General features: G+C 37.1%; 1 protein-coding gene across 2 annotated transcripts; it reads left to right on the top strand.

Moving 5' to 3' along the window:
- Positions 1-86: 86 nt before the first annotated feature.
- Positions 87-21935, top strand: LOC311527007 (transmembrane protein 180-like). Of its 2 annotated transcripts, none has more exons than XM_084640528.1 (7): positions 87-235; positions 3744-3925; positions 4865-5599; positions 10883-11037; positions 12831-12914; positions 14598-14741; positions 20774-21935. In XM_084640528.1, exons 2-7 carry the CDS (start codon positions 3773-3775, stop codon positions 20901-20903), a joined length of 1401 nt encoding a protein of 466 aa, XP_084496654.1. In that variant the 5' UTR covers positions 87-235; positions 3744-3772; the 3' UTR covers positions 20904-21935. The 2 variants fall into 2 exon arrangements, with proteins under 2 accessions (XP_084496654.1, XP_084496653.1); XM_084640527.1 differs by having other exon boundaries at positions 230-312.
- The last annotated feature ends 375 nt before the right edge of the window (positions 21936-22310 follow it).

Below are 22310 nucleotides of genomic sequence, written 5' to 3'. Positions count from 1 at the left end.
GATTTTGCCGAGTCCCCCCCCCCCCCCCCAAGCCGGGCCCGACACCGCAGCCGCCAGCAACGTGGCATCGGCAACCGCCTTCTTACTAACCAGGGGAACGATTATTCAAAACGGGCACTCTGACCTGCCCGGCAGATAACCAATCGCGTGCCGCCACTCAGCGATCGACCGGAACGCCGACCAATCACGTGCAGAAAGCCTCCACTCAGCCAATGGAGAGGGGGCGGGGGGGAAGGTGGGTTTGAGGAAATTAAGTTCTGCCCCGCGAGTGAGCTGCGTAGCCTCCGGCCGGAGGGCGGAGACAACGAGTCGGTTAGTGATGGCTGTGTGGGGGCAGAGTGGATAAGGCTGTGAAGGGTTAATTCCCGGGGAGTCGGTTCTTGGGTTTCCCGGGGAGAAGGAAAGGGGTTTGGGGGAGGATGGGGAGCTATCATAGGTGCTGAAACTAGGGGTGTGGGGGTGCTGTAGCACTTCCTGACTTGCACTGGTTTCCATCCTATGCAGGGTTTACAGTTTGGTTGAGTGGCTCTTAGCTCCCTCGCTATACAAATTGTTCCAGCACCCATGGGAGCTATGGGGGTGGGAATGGTGGTGAAGTGCAGGGGGATGGGGAGCTGTGGGTGGGGTGGGAATGGTGGTGAAATACAGAGGAATGGGGAGCTATGGGAGGTTGGATAGGATGGGTGAGCTATGGGGGGGGGGGAATGGTGGTGAAGTACAGAGCAATGGGGAGCTGTGGGTGTGGGATTGGATGGGGGGCTATGAGGGTGGGAATAGTTGAGTCTAGGGGCCTCATAGGTGAATGCTGTTAAAATAGTCCCTGAAGTGAACTCTGTGCATATGTATGGTCTATAAAGCATCCGGGGGTCCTTAGGGATGAATGCTTCATTCTGTTAAAATGCTTTCAAACAGGATTGTATACTGCAGCTCGCAGATGTCAGCCATGTCTTTTTATTGTAAACTTCCCATGGTGCTGTTGTTTGGTGAGGAATCGCTGGCCACAGTGAAGCATGATAGCAGCTGCTACCATGTTTGAAAATAATTATCCATGATAATACCTAGAAATTATATAGTACTTTTCATCCATAGACCCTTAATATTTATAAAGAAGGGTGACACTTTACAGATGGGGAAGGGTAGGACTGTTGGAGGAAGGACTAGTGACTTGCCCAACTCTACAGAGAACAAAGGTCTCCAAGTTTCTAGTCCAGTGAACTGTCCATAGACCCTTCTATCTGGTTGTCAAGCACAGTTCTGTAGTATTAAAAAGGAGCAATGCTTGGTAACCATTAGAATTTGGGTTCTCTGACTTTTTTATGTAAAGTTGGATCGTGTTTCATGTATTCACCTTCCCTCCTATTCAAAATCATGCAGACCTCTTTCCCTTCCATTTGCAGTTATATCTCTGTCAATTACAGAAATTGCTTACACTCAACATTAGAAAGTATAATGTATTTGTAGCTACATTTTAATGTGGTTTAAAAGATGTAAAAAAGATGTGACCAGCCAGTTCTGAGGACTGCTAACAAGTGCCCAAAAGATTACAGTTTGGGAACCCCAGCCAATCTGACCTGGGGAAAAATTCCTTTCTGACTCCATATGGCGATCTGAGCATGGTGTCTGTCAGCTAGCACAGTTTGGACAGGGCTTAGTATTACCATTTGGAATCCATTTTCATCTCACTACCTTGGGTACTAGTTTTCTTTTACTCCTGGTCATTGCTTCTTGGAGAGAAGCAAGTAATATGCAGTATGATTGCTCTCTATAAATACATCAGAGGGATAAAAACTCCTCTCCCTCTCTGGTAATTCAAACTAAGTGTCAAAGTGAACATAAGAACAAATGGCTATAAACTGGCCACCAACAAGGTTAGGCTTGAAATTAGACAAAAAACCATCAGAGGAGTGAAGTTCTGGAACAGCCTTCCTAGTGGGGGAAAAAACTTAACTGGTTTCAAGACTGAGCTTGATAAGTTTATGGAGGGGATGGTATGATGGGACTGACTAAGATGGCAAGTGGCCCAATGGCGACTGCCAATAGCAAAAATCTGCAACTGCTGGAGATGAGACACTAGATGGGGAGGACTTGGAGTTGGTACAGAGAATTCTTTTCCAGGTATCTGCCTGGTGGATCTTGCCCGCATGCTCAGGGTCTAACTGATTGCCATATTTGGGGTCAGAAAGGAATTTTTCCCCGGGTCAGATTGGCTAGGTTTTTTCCACCTTCCTCTGCACTAAGGGGCATGGATCACTTGCAGGTTTAAACTAATGTAAATGGTGAATTCTCTGTAACTTGAAGTCTTTAAACCATGATTTGAGGACTTCAGTAACTCAGCTGGAAGTTAGGGGTCTATTTCAGGAGTGGGTGAGGTTCTGAGGCCTGCAATGTGCAAGAGGTCAGACTAGATGATCACGATGGTCCCTTCTGACCTTGAAGTCTATTTGAGTGGGAAGGTGGTCAGCTGAATCCAGTGGGACCCATCTATTACCTGCTTAAATAACGCAGTCTGTTTTGCTCTGTGGGATCCTCTAGCTCACGTGTACATTAGTTGCCATTAGGAAATTTGGAACTTTAAACATACCTGGTTACCCCTTCCTGATTCATACAAAGTTAAATCTCATGATTAGGATAGATATAGGTAGACCAGCGAAAGGGGAGGTAGAAAGGAATCATCACACATATTTACAGCATTGCACAGTTGGAGAGGTGCACTTCTTGCGAGAGGGAATATGGTACCAACCTTGATATGGAGCACTAGATCAGTAGTTCTCAAACTTTTGTACTGGTGACCCCTTTCACATAGCAAGCCTCTGAGTGCAACCCTACTTATAAATTAAAAACACTTTTAAATATATTTAACACCATTATAAATGCTGGAGGAAAAGCAGGGTTTGGAGTGGAGGCCAGAAGCTCACAACCCCCTCTGTAATAACCTTGTGACCCCCTGAGGGGTCCCAACCCCCAGTTTGAGAACCCCTGCACTAGATATATTGGCCAGTTCATTAGGCAATGCACTGGACTAAGTTCAGCCAGTGGTTTGAATAGCTATTTCAGATCCTATATTCCAGATTGTCATTAGGTATGCCTCTAGAGTTTTGTTTGGTTTCTGCAAAAAGGATTTATGAGGGAAATAATAAGGTTCACAAACTTTCTGAAACTGAGGACCCCGTTGTCTAATATTTTGGGGTAAGCAGTTGCAGACCTTGTGTCAAATCTAATTGTATAGATAAATATAAAATGTACATGTAAATTTTGGGGGGGAAACCAGAAAAAAAAGATTTTAAAAAAAGTCTTGATTTACTAGCACGGTACCAGAGTATGGGTTTGCACTAGTGATTACAGTGCAAGACTGGGGTCTAGGGATACAATTTTTGACAAATGATAAAATTGTTCTTCGATACACATGTACCATAGGTATTTTAAGTACTCATACAAAATTAAGAAACTTCATTGATCTCTTAATACTGTAGCTTATTGACTCAATTTTATAGACATTTTGTTGTACATTTTGAAAGTTGGAAAGAGACTGAATGATAAAGCTGACCAACATGGACTCTAGGGATCCCTTCTTGCAGTCCTAACATAGGCAAATCTCCAATGGCTTTTCATTTTCCGAAGTAGTAAAACTAAAATGTGGCACGCTGTAACATGGAATTCAGTAGTCCTCTATTAGCAAGGATTATAAATATCAATTGTACTTAATCAATAAGTAATTATAAGTATTTTTCTTTTTTTATAATTAGAAGAAGAGGAGACATTCACAATTTGGAAAATGAAATTTGTTTTAGGAATTCATCCTAATGCCCTGGCATATTCCATGACCACACTAGGCGCTGGAATGATGAACAGTATCTTTAATTTCTACTATGTTAAGCTTTTCTTAAACCAATACAAGATTTCAGAAACAGCATTTCATCAAGCACAGGTATAGTACATTGGAACATGGATTTTCATATTGTTGTGCACAGTGTTTGTATAATAATAATGAAATAATTCTGCTTCATTGATGAATCAATTATTGACATACTGCAAATATAATTAAATATGTGATCCTTAATAAATTGTAGGTACATTCAAAGTTTATTAATAGTTTTAGATTTAAAAAAAAATCCATTGTTGGAAGTATGTTTGTTACTCTGACAAACTTCAAAATAAAGTTTTTCTTTACCAATTTTATGTCCCTGTTCAGCAAAGATTTATACATATGTTAAATTGTTGTTTAAAGTTAAATATGGCCATGATCCTGAAAATCCTTACTTATGTGAGCAACCTTATGCATGTATGTAGTCCCAATGAATTAAAAGGGTCTACTCATGTTCTCAAAGTTACTTATATGCACAAGGGTTTGCAAGATGAAGGGCCATGTGTGTAAGTCTTTGCAGGACTGGGGTTTAAGGCCAGATTTTTAAAGGTATATAGGCAGCTAACAATGCAGGTAGGCACTCAGTAGGATTTTCAAATGCACCTAAATGCCTAACACCCACTTTTGAAAATCCTGCTACGTGCCGGTAGGTATCTTAAAGCACCTAAGTACTTTTAAAAATATGGCCTTAGTCCATTTCCATTTGGCAAGCTTTCCTCTTTTGTTTTCCAAGTAGAATTGTACATTAAACAAATATGACATAGTGTACTTCATTGTTTGTGCATCAATATCCTCTGTTAGTAGAGATTTAGAAATAGTTTAATTTAGATGACTCTACATACAAATATACTTAATGTTTGTTTGTGAGTGTACAACATACAAAATACGTTTAACCTTTCCATCATATAGGTCAGCACTTTTGTTATTCCAGATGTTATGTATGTCTTGATGAATCCTACAGAAAAATATCACTAATGAGAAATTCTGTATTTTTCTTCTCAGGTAGTTTTTATGATCTGGAATGCCATTAATGACCCTCTCTTTGGGTATATTCAAGACAACTCCAAAGTCCCATGTTGCTCAAGACGTCAGTTTTCAATTTTATATGGAGCACCATTGTATGGCTTAGCTTTTCTGCTTCCCTGGTTTCCTTGGAAACATTATCAGGAAGGTGACTGGCTTAATGGTCTTCACCTTATTGTTGCTTTATGTGCTTTTGATGGCTTGCTTACATTTGTGTTGCTAGCACAATGTGCGCTCTTTGCAGAGATTTCAACTAGACATGAAAGTAGACTTCAGCTTATTAACTATAACCAAGTGGCAACATTAGTTGGATCAACCAGCATTCTTTTTTGTGGTCTAATATCAGATAATATGGAAAATTTTGCCTATTTTCAAACCTTTACTGTTTTGGTTGCAGCACTAGCAACTGCTTGTATGTGTTACACTGGGATATATAGCACTAGTCAGTATGAACAGAGAGAAACTCCTGTGGAGAACACTAGCTTAGAAAATAATAATAAAGCTCTCTCCTGGTCCTCTGTAATTTCATTGACCAAACAGATAATGACACAGAAAAACTTTATACTTTTTGTGACCATGAACTTCTTTCAAGTCTTCCACCTAGCCTTCTGCAACAATTTCATGATGATCTTTGCGGATAATCTCATCCCTAAGGATGTCCTTTCCTCTTTTATAAGAAGCATCATGTATGGAGCTGGCTTTATTTGTCCTCAGGTATGCAACAATCCTTTTAATCTTTTATTTAAAAGGAAAATGCAGCTTACTTTTGTGCTAGTTCTCAGTAATTAAAGTATCTGTTTACACTGCTTGGACAAAATACTGTATCTGGCAGAAACCTTTTATTAGTCTGAGGAACAAATCTTGTGCACCAACATTATAAAAAGAACTTTAGTCTCGTCTAGTCTAGCCAAAAAGGCAGCATAGGGTAGCAGAGAGAAGGAGGGTAGGCAGATAAAATAACAGTCAACAAGAAGAGAAAGTAAATGTTTTTGTGTTTCAGGGGCTTAACAATTTAGAATAAGAGAAGGAATATAGGCTCAGTATCAGGAAAAAATATCCTAAAAGTGAAATGTATTGAAGAACTTGGTGTTAATTTTCCTTAGTTTAATGTGTCTGGATGGTGAGGGAATCCCCATTGCTTTCAGACATTTAAAACTAGATGGGACAGAACTCTGGAAAATAAATGTTAGGTATAACCGACCTCCCCCAAATGAACATTCTCTGCATCATCATGGGAATTGATGAAGGGGCTAGATGATCTAACAAAGCAAGGTCTGTCAACTCACCTGCATTTGAGGGAGTGAAGCCTTCTAATTCATTTTGTCATTCATTCATCATCTGCATGTAGAACAGTGGTTCTCAACTCTGGTCCACTGCTTTTTCAGGGAAAGACCCTGGCGCGCCGGGCCGGTTTGTTTACCTGCCGCGTCCGCAGGTTCGGCCGATCATGGCTCCAGGCCAATGGGGGCTGCAGGAGGCTTCAGAAAGCGGTGTGGGGCAAGGGACGTGCTGGCTGCCCCCGCAGCCCCCATTGGCCTGGAGTGGGGAACCGTGGCTAGTGGGAGCCGCGATTGGCTGAACCTGCAGACGCGGCAGGTAAACAAACTGGCCTGGCATGCCAGGGGCTTTCCCTGAACAAGCGGTGGACCAGAGTTGAGAACCACTGATGTAGAAGGTGAGCAAGATCTCATCCCAAGAGAACCAAATATGGTTTGCACTGGAAGGGAAAGAGGACCAAAAGGATTAGATGTGGACAGCAGTGGGAGAGGAGTGAGAGAAAAAATAATGCAAAAAGATGCCCCACAGAGAAGACAAGTGTTCTTGTTTTTAGATAAATAAATAAAGTCTTCCTGCTCATGCCCCCCTAAAAACTTGTATAAAGCTGATCTTCAAAAACTTTCCATAGATTTACTTCAAATGTTTATGGTTTGATTTTCTCAAATAGTGAGCATCTGCAGACTATATACAGATGTTTTGAGTGCCTAGCACTTCTGAAAATCAGGCCATTCATTTTTAATGTGAACAACTTGTGTTCTTTTTAATAAATAAATTAATAACATATAAAAGGAGACATGGAAAAGTAGTAATTTAATGCACAGCTAGGAATTTGTTATAGTTTAAGCTTCTGCTGACATACAGCAATTAAATACAACTAATATATATTCTTTGCTGCAGAACTTATAAATATCTACCATTAAAACTCCCTGCCCCTCCAGAGATTTTACAGGTCTCTTCTATAACTCAAAAAAACACCTAGGTAATAAACTTCTTTATTCTAAGTAAGTAAGATAGGAATATATCTGACAGAAACTACAGAAATTAGGACAGCCTCAGTAACTTTACACTCAATATATACCAATCACTGCTGATCAAATCAACATGACAGTCTAAAATGAACAATCGTTCAGAAAACACATTTCTCTCTGCTTCCCAAAGATTCATTATTTAGAAGGCCACTGAACTGTATAAAGTTTGCTGTGACCTTATTTTTCTTGGGTTTTGTCCCTTCAAATTCAAGATATAACAAGAGAATTCTCCGACAGCAGTGTCCTGAAGTTCACTTATTGTAAAGCATCCAGCCTACATAAAAGAAAGCTGCTTTGTGGATTATGCTTGTCTGGCCTTTACAAAGCTAGATCACGGCTTCTATTAAGGGATGGCAGTTGGTGTGTGGGATAGGACGCATATCCTGAATATGCCCTGGTGTTGCAATCAAAGGACTTAAAAATTAAAGCCTAAAGCATCAACTGATTCAATATTTTTCTTGGAAATACAGGGCTTTTATTGAAAGACTCCAACAAAGTTTCTGAAGCACTAGAGCTTGACGCTCCCACGGCATGTTGATTTTTCTTAATTATGATGAAAGGAGGTCCAGTTCATTAAAATAACATGCATTACACATCTGTTACTATATCTAAATATGAATACATTTTCACAAAGTGTCAGATAATAGATAATTTTTTTTAACATATAGTTCCAGTCAGATTTGTACTTCTTTGTATTACAGCCACTTATGTCAATTCCCTGCTTAACCTGCTCATTACTCTGCATGGTACTCAGTTTTTTAAGAAGAAAGCTTGAATTACCTCATAATATTTGCCACAATCTTTTTTAAGATTCATTCTATTCATGTGTGGAGCATTCAAAAATGTGTTTGCCTTTTGTTTCCTTGTGCTGAATCTTCAATCCATTCTGTGTCTAACAATGAGGATTGATGCTGTTTAAAGTAATTAAGTATGGGAAGAAAAGTGCAAGGGGAGTGCCTTCCTTTTGTGAAATGCTTATTGAGTTTGAAATCATTAATCTTGGTGGCTAATTAATATTGAAGGAAACAGAGCATTGTTATCTTGTAACTCATGGAAGGAGCTCAAATCTGACAGTGATGCGAACCATATACCTGGGTATATAGTGTGTCATTATATTAGAAAAATAAAAGGCACTATGTACATTCAAAATGTCCTCCCATTTGAAAATGGAAAGTGAGGGATGGAAGAGAAAAGAAGAGTTTAATTTTTGTGCATTAAAGCTTGTTATCACTGCAACTTTTTAGTGCATTTTCAGTATTAAATCTTAATCTTAAAACACTATTACTTTGATTATATGTTAGAGCATTATAGAGATCATGAAATCATGTTTTAAGACTGAAACTCCAATTGTCTTTAAGGTATGCCTCAATCTGTTGTTTTTATTTGCTAACTTCCTATTGTAACAAATATATATATATATATATATATATATATATATATATATATATAGTTTAAGATATTTAATTGTTTATTTGGAGTGTCCAGAAAATAAACAACTATTTCTCAAAAGCAAGGAGGACAAGATAAGAAGCCAAATGTAATTTCACAATAGGCAAATGTGGGTGAAACAACATCTTAAATATTTTAACCAAAAATAAGTTCAATAAAATGTTTGTTACCATAAAGTGAGGATGATAATCCTGAGGAGTTGTGAATCAGGAAACATCATGGGGAAAAATTCTAGTGTATGATTCTACCTGATCTTAAAAATTCTATATACAAATTATGGAGTGTTTTAACCGTTCTTTTTGCTGTGGGCCTAACTCTAAACTATCCTTTATCATAACTTTTTGCAAAAACAGCATTCTGTGTTTTATTAAAATGCAATTACCATATCATCAGAAAAGTGACTCTGTAAAATGACATTGTGGAATTTTGTATTTATTCCCTCACAGTACAGGTGAGAGTTGCCAAGTTTTTCAGTCCCACTTCTGTACTGTGAGCTATGTTCTTTCTACCTCTTATGTCACTAGTAATAAAGATTTTGCTTCTAGAATTTAGTTGACAGTTTTGCTAATGTATGAAAGAATGGAATCCAGCTGTACTGGGTTTGCTTTTTAATAGTGATAGACTTTTCCTTAAAGGTGGGTGGTATCTGTGCTTGATTTTCACCCCTGAGTCTCAGTTTCTTACCTCAGGACATAAGGAACTCCCCAAGCTTTTAAAGGGTTTGGAATGTAGCAGTAGTATCTTTCTTTGCTGGTACTATTCAGGTTACTTAGGGGCTCAACATCTAAAGGTCAGTTTTGGTCTAAATTGTTTCTGTGGGCTTCATGACTAAACATTTTTCGGATGTTTTTATTTCAAAGTGTTTTAATTAATTCAGACTTTTGTGACATAATGCATGTGTGGATTTCTAATGCCCGAATATGAAAATATTGAAGGATAATTTTCAATACTGAATTTATGGATTTGATTCTCTTCTTTAGATTCACATAGACCTTTTGCTCAACATTTTCAAACTATAACTTGCTTTAGATTTAAAAGTTAGCACAATCTGTGACTAAAACATCAGTGTTCTGTAGAAAAACAACATTTTTATAAATTAACATTTCCAGGTTGTGAATTGGTTTTCTTCATTCTTTTTATTAGCGTATGCAGTCAAAAGTGAATTACTGGATGTGACACATCCAAAAAGCTGATATTTTATTGTTGCTAGCACTTTGTGTAGATTGTTGCATGTTGAAATCTGGAAACTTGAAATGGAACTATGAGTACTGCGCATTCAGTATCTACCTTTCCCAATACCTTTTTCTACAATAGAAGCAAAACTAGTAATCTGTTACGATAGGATTTCCCAGTGAAACTGTTTTATCAATTACAAAAGTGGCACTGAGTAATAGTGGTAGTAGAAGTTTACCATATATGTCCATTGATATCAGAGCCATTGTGATGTTAATGAAAAATTACAGCTTTGAAAGATTTCAGAGTGGTAGCCATGTTAGTCTGTATCAGCAAAAAGAACAAGGAGTACTTGTGGCACCTTAGAGCCTAACAAATTTATTTGGGCATAAGCTTTCATGGGCTAAAGCCCACTTCATCAGATGCATGCAGTGGAAAATACAGTAGGAAGATACACAGACTAACAAATTTATTTATCTTCCTACTGTATTTTCCACTGCATGTATCTGATGAAGTGGGCTTTAGCCCACGAAAGCTTATGCCCAAATAAATTTGTTAGTCTCTAAGGTTCCACAAGCTTTAAAAGAAAACCACACATTTTGTTCAGTCCAGTAGTCTAAGTTCAAATGGTAAGAAACACTTTTCACTATGAACACACTGCAAAATAAACTGCATAAGGGATATCGGACATTATGCTCTATGGTATGAGCTAATTGCTATCTGAAGTGGGAAGCAATATTTACCCCAATGTAGAGTAGTGCACAGACTGATTCTGGGTGAAGGGAGAGCATTTGTCTCTGAAGCATCTGTTTTAAAACAGAGATAGGACCATCCCACTGGTCCTATCATTCTTTTCTGTTTGTGCAGTTCCTATGTTCTTAATTTGTGAGCGCATTTGAAAATGTTACTGATTCAGATTTCCCCTTTCAGAAAATATGCACGTTTGCTAATTAGAAGAAGTACTGTGTAGCAGTAAACCATTTATAGCATCCAAAACTCTGTTTTCTTAAAAGAAGTACTGAAGTACTGTATTAAGTATATACTTAATATGTATCTATTATCTTTTCAGTGCCTTGTGCTTCTCAGTCATACTTTGCTGAAGAAGTTTGGATATTACAGGATCATCTTGTTTTCCTTTTACTTAGAAGGAATAGCTGCCGCTGTCATGTTTGTTCTAGGACCAGAACACTACTACCTGCTGGCTGTTTATCTCACAACAAACATGTAAGTAAATATATACCTTCAAGGATACTTTTTTTTTTTTTAAAAAATTAACAGCTTCCTACGCCTTGTGAACGGAGTCTGTGAGGTCACTTTGTTTTTACACTCTTTTTGTCATACCCTTGTGGTAGCTTGAAGAATTTCCTACTATAAGTTTTGCTCTTTTTTTTTTTGTTCTGTTTCATGGGTCTGAAAAGGAGCTGCAATTAAAATGGCAACTCTTGTTTAAGAGTATTTCAACTTTTAGTTACTGCTTCTATTTTCTTTTTAAAATTAACAATCTAATATATACAATAATTAGAGTTTGCAGCATTGTCTCCAGCCACATCAGTTTTAACGTTGGTCAAATGCAGATTCCATTGACACAGACTTTCCCGTTTACCCAAACAGCAGTTTCCCACCACTTCTTCAAGTAGTGTCCCTATTGGTGTTCCCACTGTAGGTGTATCTGAGTCCCTGTGCCTCAGATTGGAGATTTTAGGTAGCAGTGTCTGTTTGGCTCACACGTGCTCTCCCTGTCTCGAGGCTATCTAGCACTGCGCGGAAGAACTGCACTCAGTTCCTTCTCAGCTGCCTTTGGCCTGAAACTGAGTACTAGCAGAGTGCAAGAGAAATTCAGTTCTAAACTTTATTTTAGTTTACAGAATAGCTAGTAGAGTTTCTGTTGTTTAGATTCATACTATTCCTTTTCCCTTTTCTTTTAATATTGAAAAATTAAAGATTTTAGATCCCTCCACCCCACAAAAATGCTGGCAATTCAAGTCACTGTTGGCTAAACAACATTAAATTTGTTTTCTTTGGTACTGCTATAGCATGAAACCTCAAGGTTATTTCACAGAACAGGTAGATCAGCGAGGTGTGGAAAACCCTCAAAAGGAAATACTTCATTAAACATTTTTAAAAACAGCCTTCTCAATTAGAATAGGATGGTGTTAATTTCATGGTCTTCCCTTCCTACCTTGCCTGTCCTCTTTGCATATATTTTCTTTCTCTCTCTTCTCCCCTTCCCCCCCCCCCCCACAGCCCCAATCCTTCCAGGATTTCAGTCATGGGCTATTGTAACTAAGAACTATGTGACAACTGAATTACATTATCCAGTAATATATTTTCCTCATTTCAAGTATTCAAGTTTCCTTAGGAAAAAAATCTCTCAAGATATGTGAAGGTTATTTAGCCCAAAAAGGACTTTTGTAATTTGAATCTAATTTTACCAAAACTTAGCAATACATGCAAATCTATCATCCTATTTATTGTTTCATTTGGTTCTATTGATCATGTGTTAAATGTATTTGTTTACCTTTATCATTCTAATTCTGTCACTTGTTTTAAGCTTGTTTCCTATCTTTCCCTTCCAGTCCTCTGCATGTCCTTTTTCAGATTTCTGGAGGAGAATTTTAGTTCTTTCTTCTGAGATGTTCCTTTTCTCCATTCAAGTCAGTTTAAGTTGATATTAACCTCAGTAAGTGTCCTCTTTCACTTCAATGCCAAACTGCTATCTTGAAATTCCAAAAAGAGTTGAGAAAGTTTTAGGTTTGTATACAGGTTTCTAATTCTTGATTAAAGTAACAGCTCTAATATTTATTTGGAGAACTGATCTTTAAATAGACCTAATAGCCATTTTTAATTTGAAGCAATAATACTGTGTTAATTTACTTGATGAGAGAGTAAAGTGTGTGTGAGAGAGAGAGAAACACACACACACACACACACACACAACACCATCCAATACAGTTTTCTTATTGAAAAAAGTATGTTTAGTATCTATCAACATTTTGAAATATTTTGTCTTTCTATAGGGTAATTGTTCAAGCGTCATTCAGTTTGTTTAACCTGCCCTTGGCAGATATTGTTGATGCAGACTTAATAAAACACAAACGGAGGTATGTTGATCTTACTACTGCTCACAAAATGAACTGTAGCTAGTGTCATCAAATTCTCTATACCAAAGTTAAGTTTCATACACTGAACACTCTGAACATATTAATCTAAAAAGGATTCTTAATTTGGTAAAAAAAAAAAATTTTCTATTTTTTTTAAATTACAACTATTTTTAAGAAGTTTCACTTTATATTTACTTTTAATATGATAAGTGAATGGGAATTCATTATTACTGTACATTGCTTTAAGTCTTTTGAAATTTTATGTTATTAAATAACTTTTTCCCAGATTATGTCCAAATAAATGCAGAAATTATTGTGACATTCTTTGGCTCCAATCCTGCAAACACTTGCTTTAAGGGCTTAATTTACACACACAAGTAAAGGTAAGCACATGCATAAATGTCTGCAGGATTAGGCCCTGAGTAAATTTAACAAAGGAATGAATTTAAACACTTCCATTGTAAACTCTATTATATTTATAAGAGCCCAGTCCCACAAACATTCACATGGTTAGTCCTCTTGATTTCAGTAGAAATACTCCCATGTCTAATATTACTCAGAGGCTTAAGAGTTGGCAGGATACAGCCTTTCTAATATAGAGAAGGTATCTGAATGTTTGAACTATACCATTTAACAAGCAAAATTCAAAGTCTGTGTAGCTGCCGTTCAATTTTTTAAATAAAAATTGATAAAACTTGCTGTGATATGCTGTACTGTGATTCATGTATCTTTTTGATTTATATCAAAGTGCAATTGACTTCCTGTTGCTCTCACAAATATACTGATTTCTATACCAGTGGGGTTTCTGGTTTCAGTGCTATTTGAGGGGGAGAAGGAGAATCAGGCTCCCTCTAAGGGCAAATCCTGCGAAGACTAGAGCGCGTATATTACTTTATACCTGTGAATAGTTCCATTAGCTTCAGTGGGACTATTCCAATGCATAAAATTGAACCTGGGTATAAGTCCTTGCAGGATTGCGGTCAGTGTCTATGTAGACCAAATCTCATAAGTGGTACATTGAATTTTCTTCAGTAACTTGAAGGTGAAGTGGTATAATTTACAATTTAAAAATATTTTTGATACGACGTTCCCCCAGTCCATATACAAGACTTGAAATTATTCTGAATAACAATCAGATTGCTTTGTTTGAAGAACACTTAATACATGAAGAGCACTTGAATAAATCAGTTTCTAGTACCAAATCACGTCTTTTACAAATATAAGTCTATCCTATTTTTCTCTTTTCCTTGTTAATTGTATGCAGTCGCAACTCTTGAATCACCAGACTATGGGCCTGATCCAAAGCCCATTGAAGTCCATGTGAATCCTTCAGTTAGCTTCAGCGGGTTTTGGATTAGGCCCTTTGACACTGTTCTATTAGATCCCTGATTCTTTTATTTATGGTCAAGTAAGGTAGTTGTGGGGACCTAAGATAGTATAAAAGGTATGTTTATAGATTTTTTTTAAAAAAAAAACTACTTATCTAACTGGAATGTAGTCATTTCATTATGATATCTGGATCATTCACTGACTAGAATGTTGATGGTAATTATGCAGTTATGTATCCTGATGGTTAATATTTGAGTCTGAACAGTACTTAAATAATGAATATAATAAGTGCTGTAAGTGATGTATATTTATATACTATGTAATATGGATTAATACGTGTCTTGAATATTTCAGATCACCACTTTCCTCCATGGTTTTTGGTACCAATGCTTTATTTACTAAGCCAGCCCAGTCTTTGGCTCCTATGCTTGTGGTTACAATACTAAATCAATTTGGATATGAGAACCTGAATAATAAATTTTCTCAGCCTGATCCAAGGTGAGTTCAAAAGTGAAGTTTTAAGTCACAACAAGTTAAATAATGTTATACAATTATTACAAATTAATATGCAGTTAGCTTGCATCAGATGTGTTGCGACTTTGCTTCAATAAATTTTCAATTGGTCCTCATCTCACTGACATAAAAAGGCTGTCCCAGTAGATATTTAGTCTGAAAAATGTACTTTTTAAAGAGAAGACATGGGAAAACTTGCCACATGGTGGGTGTGCGTGCATTTGTGGGTGTGTGAAAAATTCATTTCAGTGTATGATTGTTTTTGTCATTCTGTTGTGCAAAATTAAAAAACAGTCAAACCTGTGATGTTCCAACTTTGACTATAACTATTACCAAAACCACAAAAGTGTATTTATTTCATAAATATAGTTACTAGACATATTTAGTACAGTAGGACTGTGACTAATGTATTTTGTTTTTGAGAGAAATGATACAATTATAGGAGGAAGAGGGGTTTGGCTCAACTAGGTAAATCACTTTGGTTAGAGTACAGTTTCCCATTCTTATCTTAATGGCCTTATTTTAGTTACTTCCTAAAATTTTGCTTTAATTAAAGAAAATTCTTAAAAAATACAGAGAGGACAATCATTTATAAAATCTCCTTGGGGAAGGGCCTTTAAGGAAAAGAGAGTGGAGATGTGGCAGATGTGTCTGGAATCCTCTTCCTGACCCTAATGAACTGTAGAAGAAAGGCATAGAGGTAGGTTTGGAAGGAGGACAAGCTGGGGCCATTCAGAAAAGCAGCGTCAGTAAAGTGAAAAGTACTTAGGGTAGGGGTAGGCAAACTAGGGTCCGCGGGCCACATCCAGCCAGCCAGCCAATTTAATCCAGCCCGGGATCTCCTGCTGGGGAGTGGGGTCTGAGGCTTGCCCCACTCCCGTGCTCCAGCTGGGGAGAAGGTTCATGGACCGCTCCACGCGTGTGCCACAGCTCCCAGAAGCAGTGGCATGTCCCCCCTCCGGCTCCTCCTATGTGTAGGAGCAGCCAGGGGGCTCCACATGCTGCCCCCACCCCAAGCGCTGCCCCTGGAGCTCCCATTGGCTGGGAACTGCGGCCAATGGGAGCTGTAGGGGCAGCGCAGCATGCAGAGCCACCTAGCCGCACCTCCACTTAAGAGCCAGAGGGAGGACATGCCGCTGCTTCTGGGAGCTGCTTGAGGTAAGCACTGCCCAGAGTCTGCACTCCTGAGTCCCTCCCGGGCCCCAACCCCCTGTCCCAGCCCTGATCCCCCTCCCACCTTCCAAACCCCTCAATCCTAGCCCAGAGCACCCTCCTGCACCCCAAGTCTCTCATCCCCAGCCCCACCCCAAAGGCTACAACCCCAGCCGGAGCCCTCACCACTGACTTAGACAATTTCTGTATCTTTTTGATATATTCTAAGGTGGTCTGGAATGAATGAAGGAAATTATTAGCGAACCAACCCATTCTACTGTGTCTTTACCCTCTCTTGCTTTATGTTTCTCATTAAAACACGTCTTCCTATAAATCCTAGCTCATCCCTCAGGGAAGTAAACAAAAGTTGTGAACAAAAATAAACAAATTGTGGAACTAAACATCAAAAAAAAAATTTTTTTTGACTCAGGCAGACCCCTGGCATGTAAAATTTCAGCTTGAACAGTTAGTTTGGTAAAGTAATAGGCAACCAAAAATGGAGTCTTATAATTGGAAGTGTCAAGCAATCTTAATAGTAGGCAGTGCTACCAGTCCAATCTCTAATAATAGAAAATACCTCAGTTTAACACTTGTTGTTCACAGTTCAGAATCTGAATGTATACTATGCAGCAGAATAGGAACATTTTTATCAGGGAATAATCATAACTGATATCCTGTCGTTTTTAAAACACTGATAGGCCTACAATCAAGCTAAAAAACTCACTACTTTCCGTTATATTTTACTTACTATTGTTACAAATAACATCTACGATGACTATTACTGAAAGGTTAGCAAAAAATATTTTTCTTGATTTTTCCCCCCTTTCACAGTTTCCACTGTACACATAGTCAAATTTGTTTATTTGTATAAATCTTTCAGACAGCAACAGGGGAAAGGAAAATTTTAAAAAGAAAATGTGAATTTAAAACCATAAGCCATTAGCAGGTGTAATACCTGAAACCACTTTTCACTTTTTTCTAAATAACTCTATTTCAAATCACCTGTCCCTTTAAAGAAATAAAATATCCCATATGTAACTTTGTTTTTCATAATTTATGCCTGAGGGCGTAATCCTATGAACTTTAACTTTTAAGATGAGTTTTAAAGTAATATCTGCCATATTGTGATACAGTAAACGTATTGACTTAGTGCTAAGGGAGGTTTCCATATAGGAAATCAGTATTAAGGTCTGATCTTTCAAACCTTTAGTCATACAAAGAATCATATTGAACCCACTGAATTACATGCATGAACAAGGATTGCTCACTTCAGCAAGGATTTGTACAATTGGGCCCAAATGATTATTTATTGAACATTGTTAAAGCATACAGGAAAACACAGTCCCTGCCCCAAAGAGCTTCCAGTTGAATACACATAGAGAACATTCCAAGCACACACTATACTTGAGGATCAATGACTGTGAATATTTTTTTTATGTGGATTCATACTACTGACTACAATGAATTGTTCTCATTGACAGGCTTGGTGGATGTGTGTTTTAGGGAGGGATTTGAATTACGACTATAGTCATTTGGTACATGAGGATAGGAAGGGAGTTGCAAGAGGGAGTGGCATAGAAGAGGCATAGAAATGAATGGGAAGGTAAGGTACATATGGGCTATTTAAGGTGGGTGGCTTGGGAGAAGCATAGGAGTTTGAGAAAATGAAGGCTGAAATGTAGGCAGTGAAGGTGTTGTACAGAGTTTCTAAAGTGCAAGGGAGAAATTTTAATTTTATGTAAAAGATGATGATGAGAAATCAGCACATAGATTTGAGGAGGGTAGCTACATGATGACAACAATGGGAGGGGAAGATGATTTTGGCAGTAACATTTTGTCTGCTATCAAATGGTGTTTAGTGTTAATGTATCTAATTAAAATCAATTTAAGAACTAGTCATTCAGACAGGAGACAAATGACTTTTACACATGGCACACTGGAGGAATTCTCTTCTGTTTATTAAGCCTTTATTGTTAAGGACGCTTCACTTGTCTCATTCAGTGTTAATCATTGTTATCGCTGAAGAAAAATGCTACTCTGTATATTGTACATGGGTCCCAAGGGATTTCATTGTCAGGCATCAGTAAAGCTTTTATCAAGGGAAACCAATTTACATGTTGGGTTTTTTTTATATATATATAGTACTGTACTAATGAAAATGTGGCTGGTAATTTACAGGATTGGAGGGTCAATTTTTGTTCCTTTTGGTTTATCCTAAATAGTTTTCCCTAGAACATTAGATCCCTTTTTCTGCTCTATAAGAAATATATAGTTTTAAACCTCCCTCTCCTGGAGATCCACTGAAATTACAGTCAATCATACTGATAAAACACACTGGCAGTAGTTTGTTGCCCTCTTTATTATTATTATTTCCTTGTATTTAGAAACAAATTACCAGATTATAAATAGATGCACAATATATAGATGGTGCACAATAAATAAACTGTCAGTGCATCTGACAGTTGGAAATATCACATGATCTAGTAGCAGGGTAAACAATGTGCTGGATATAGTGAGGAACTATATTTTAGCAAGAGCGTGTCTTTGAATATATGCATCTTTGTACTGCATGCACAAAATAATTAAAGATTTTTAAGGCATCTTCTCCACCACTGTGATGTAATTTGAGCATTGTTCTTGATATATCCCAATGCCTCAATAGAATTATATTTAATATTTGTTCATTTTTCTGTAGAATACACCTATTTTACTTTTCATAATTCCTGTAAATGTCAAGTTTTAGAATAAAATATTAATCCATATTCTTTTGTTAAATCAGTGCAATTGTATTTAAACCAAAGCAAGATATCATCAGTACAAAGGCAAGGTAGGACTTGGCACAATCTTTTTCTTTCCTTTAGAAAAAGGTAAAATACTTGTTAAAGGTTGACATTCTTAATACTGAAAATTGCAGTCCTCTTTAATATACAGAAAGGTAAAATGCAGGCAAAAGCTGTGTAGCTTCACTATAGCACCCTGCCAGATTTGCCTTAGCCCCTTCCTGAAGGAACTTTATATAGGTAAATAGTTTACCCATTCACTTCTTGGATTCTCTGCTGGAACTGCCAACAAGAGGGCTAATTAATGCCAACCATGGTGGTAGTTTTTGTGATGCATATACTTGTTTACTTGGAAATGGAAAGCACCATTGAACCCAGGCCAGTAAATAACTATCAGATGCTAAATTGTGATCACTAACAGTAAATACTGAATATGAACCACTGACCTACCTGTGAAAAGTCCCATCTCCTGTAACCAATTGTCTAAGCAGTTAAGTAATTCCCTTAGTACTACTTTAATTTTTAAGCTTGTGCCTTGTCTTTGTCACTTGGTATTAACATGTGCACAATTTATTTAAAACAATTGTTTAACTTGGAATAAACTGTGATTGCATTGTGTTATACATTTAGGACCAAATCCTGGTTCCATTGAAGTCAATGAGGCCTGGATTCGGCCTTTTTTGATTGACTCATAGGGTTTGATCCAAAGCCCAGTGAAGTTAATGGGAGTTTTTCCACTGACTTCAATCAGCTATGGATGAGGCCCATAGTAGTCAACTTTCACAACCATTCTGTTAATCTCCCATCACATCTCACAGTGCTAAGGAAAAAGAGAAAATAACGTACTCTTCTTCTTGGAGACTGAAGAATTTTTTCAGAGACTGTCTCACCTTGAGTTCAGTTTCTTGATATTTCTTAATTAGAATCCAATAATTAACAGATTGCCAGTGGATAATTATCACAGCTGCTAGACAAATGCCTAGATGTGTTTCAAGCTGTCAGAAACCAGCCTGTTCATAAAGCAGTTATTTTAATTATATATTATAATTTGTAATACATAGTTGTTGATCTGCTTCTTTATGTATTACTCCTTAATAGAGCTTTAGATTAGGAAGTATCTTTGCACGTTTAAGGATGCAGAAGCCAGAATCTCAATGTACCTTTAACATGTAATATATATGGATGGTTTAATTCTTTATTTTCCCCTAAAAAATAATAAAACTGAATTAATCTTAATATTTTGGTAAATGCATTGAGTTCCATACATTAATCGTGACCTGTTCATAACATTTACCAGCCATAAGTACATTATACATAGTTAATGTCTCAGATTTTTAACTTTTAAAAATACCAATATGTCCATATTGTTGTATTTTCTACTTTCTCCCATTCTTTTATTCATTCCCTTTAAAAAAATCTTTAATCATACAAAACTTTATAGGAGTTCCTGCTCTGTAAGGTGATATTGTTTTATACTAATTTTTATATTACCTACCACCGTTGTGTAATAGATTACTTAACGGGTCTGTTAGCTTGTCTATAGCATATTAATATGCACCCTACTTACCTAACTCAGCTCATTTATTAATAGCTTATTTTCTACAAACTACCTCGTGTTGGAGGAGCAGGGGGCATAAATAAGTTTAAGGGAATGATAGAGCAGTACATACATTCAACTCTAATTTTCTGATTCTATTTGGGAATAGCTTTTATGTTTGTGAATAGTGAGAAACCATATTCCCACTGTGACACTGGGGATACAAAAACATTGGGTTATTTTCATCCACAATTTGTATTTATATGCTACTTTTAATAAAGCTTGTTTAATCAGAATCAAACAAGCTGAATATCTATACATTGAGCTTTTGGTAAAATACAGAAAAACATGGGGATTTTTATTCCTTACTCACAAGAATCCATATGGTTATTTTCATGTTTTTTCTTCCAAAGTAAACCTGCTATATACTTCCTTTTAAAATTGACTGTGCTGAATAATCAGAACTATTTTTTTAATCTATTAAGAATTGATTAAACGGGGTGAAAACTGCATCTTGGGAAAACTGACATTTTTACCTTCTTCTCCAGTTTGTTTTTAGGTCTTCATGATGCTATGTTCTATTTGATCTGTCTGGTTCCACTTTGCATTGCAGTTATACAGATTCTGATGTGGACTCCCTTCTCCATACAGAACAGTCATATGACAGGCATACATTGAATCTTCAACACTTAGTCTATACAGGAAGGATTTAGATTTTGGTTGAATTGTGCACAGTAGAATTAATACATTTAAAATGTGAAAAAGCAGAATTGTACTTAATGGACTATTAGACCAAATGCAGTCTGAGCCATTAAATCAGTCATCTATGGTGGCTGTAAAACCTATCGTAAAGCATTCCCAGCCTTAACACACAGCCTATACGTAGCCTTTTCTAGTTCAGTTACCATACATATGGCAATTGTAGGAATGCTGGCAATCTCCAGGGGACTCTACTGAGCATACTGAGGAAGTGTCTTTACTCACTCCATTGCTAAAGAGATAAAGGCATGCCTGTTGTGTATAGATATTACTGGATTTTGAGGGGAGTTAGCATGGAGCAATGGATATGGCACCAGACTGGAAACCTAGTTCCCAGCACTACCACTGATGGGCTGTGTGACCTTGAAGGAAGTCACAGCAATGCTCTGTGCCTCAGTTTCCCCACTTGTAAAATGGGAACAAAGATACTTATCCATCTTTGTAAAGTAATTTGAGATCTACAGATGAAAAACACAGTATAAGAGCTAAATATTATTTAGTGAATGCATGTGTAGTTGAGGAAACTGAGGACTTAAGTTAAAGTTCAAGAAATCAGAGATATAATGAAGTCTTAAGTTATGGCTACATTTTTTGAGTCATGCCAGAGAAACAGTTCTATTTACTTGTGTTTTACATGCTAATATCAATGTTTCCAAAGTCTAACAAACAATGTTATCCATGGATCTGTATTCTTAAATTGTCTTTTATAATACACCATTGTTTATATACATGGATTTTCTGTCTGTTGATAAAAGTCTATATTAAAAAACAAATTGTATAACTTGCCTTCCAATTGAGAAGGATTAGGAGTCCTGCTGTTTTGTGGACATAGTTTTTGAGGCGAAAACCTGAAGAAATCTAAATGACTTTTACCTGTGATTCACTGTATACATCTAAGTTTTCTTCTTGGTTACTCCTTCCAGTTTGGTAATAAAGAAGTTATATTACAAATATTCTTTTCTTATACTCTCTCTGGTAGTATTTTGTCTTTTTTTCTCATGTGTATTTTCTTTTCTTTTCTTTTTTTTTTCTTAAAGAGGATGCTCTTCCTTTCTGTTACGGGACAATTCCCACTTCAGCTCCTAAATACCTACAGTATGCCAGAGATAATTAGCTTTCATTAATTTTTCCTTACATAGTATAGAATTGTTAGAACACATTTAGACCATAGGGTTCAAGTGTGGTATGCCATGTGGTACAACAGAAAGGACATCAAGATGTTAAGACCTAAAAAGGGTAGCAAGAATTCATTTAAATAGGCAAACAGAGAGGGACAGTCTTTTATGGAAGGTGTTTGGCAAATATAGCATTTACTTCCCCAGGTGC

This window comes from Lepidochelys olivacea, assembly GCF_965140295.1.
Source record: "Lepidochelys olivacea isolate rLepOli2 genome assembly, chromosome: 10".
NCBI classification, from domain to species: domain Eukaryota; kingdom Metazoa; phylum Chordata; order Testudines; family Cheloniidae; genus Lepidochelys; species Lepidochelys olivacea.
This window is presented reverse-complemented; position numbering and strand designations above follow the sequence as displayed.

What these genes read in the sequence shown, in the direction of transcription:
- LOC311527007 (XM_084640528.1), top strand. Translation starts at nt 3,773, where the DNA reads ATGAAATTTGTTTTAGGAATTCATCCTAATGCCCTGGCATATTCCATG. An exon ending in TTAATAAAACACAAACGGAG is followed by an intron (nt 12,915 to 14,597) that starts GTATGTTGATCT and finishes TGAATATTTCAG; the next exon opens with ATCACCACTTTCCTCCATGG. An exon ending in TTTTCTCAGCCTGATCCAAG is followed by an intron (nt 14,742 to 20,773) that starts GTGAGTTCAAAA and finishes CTTCTTCTCCAG; the next exon opens with TTTGTTTTTAGGTCTTCATG.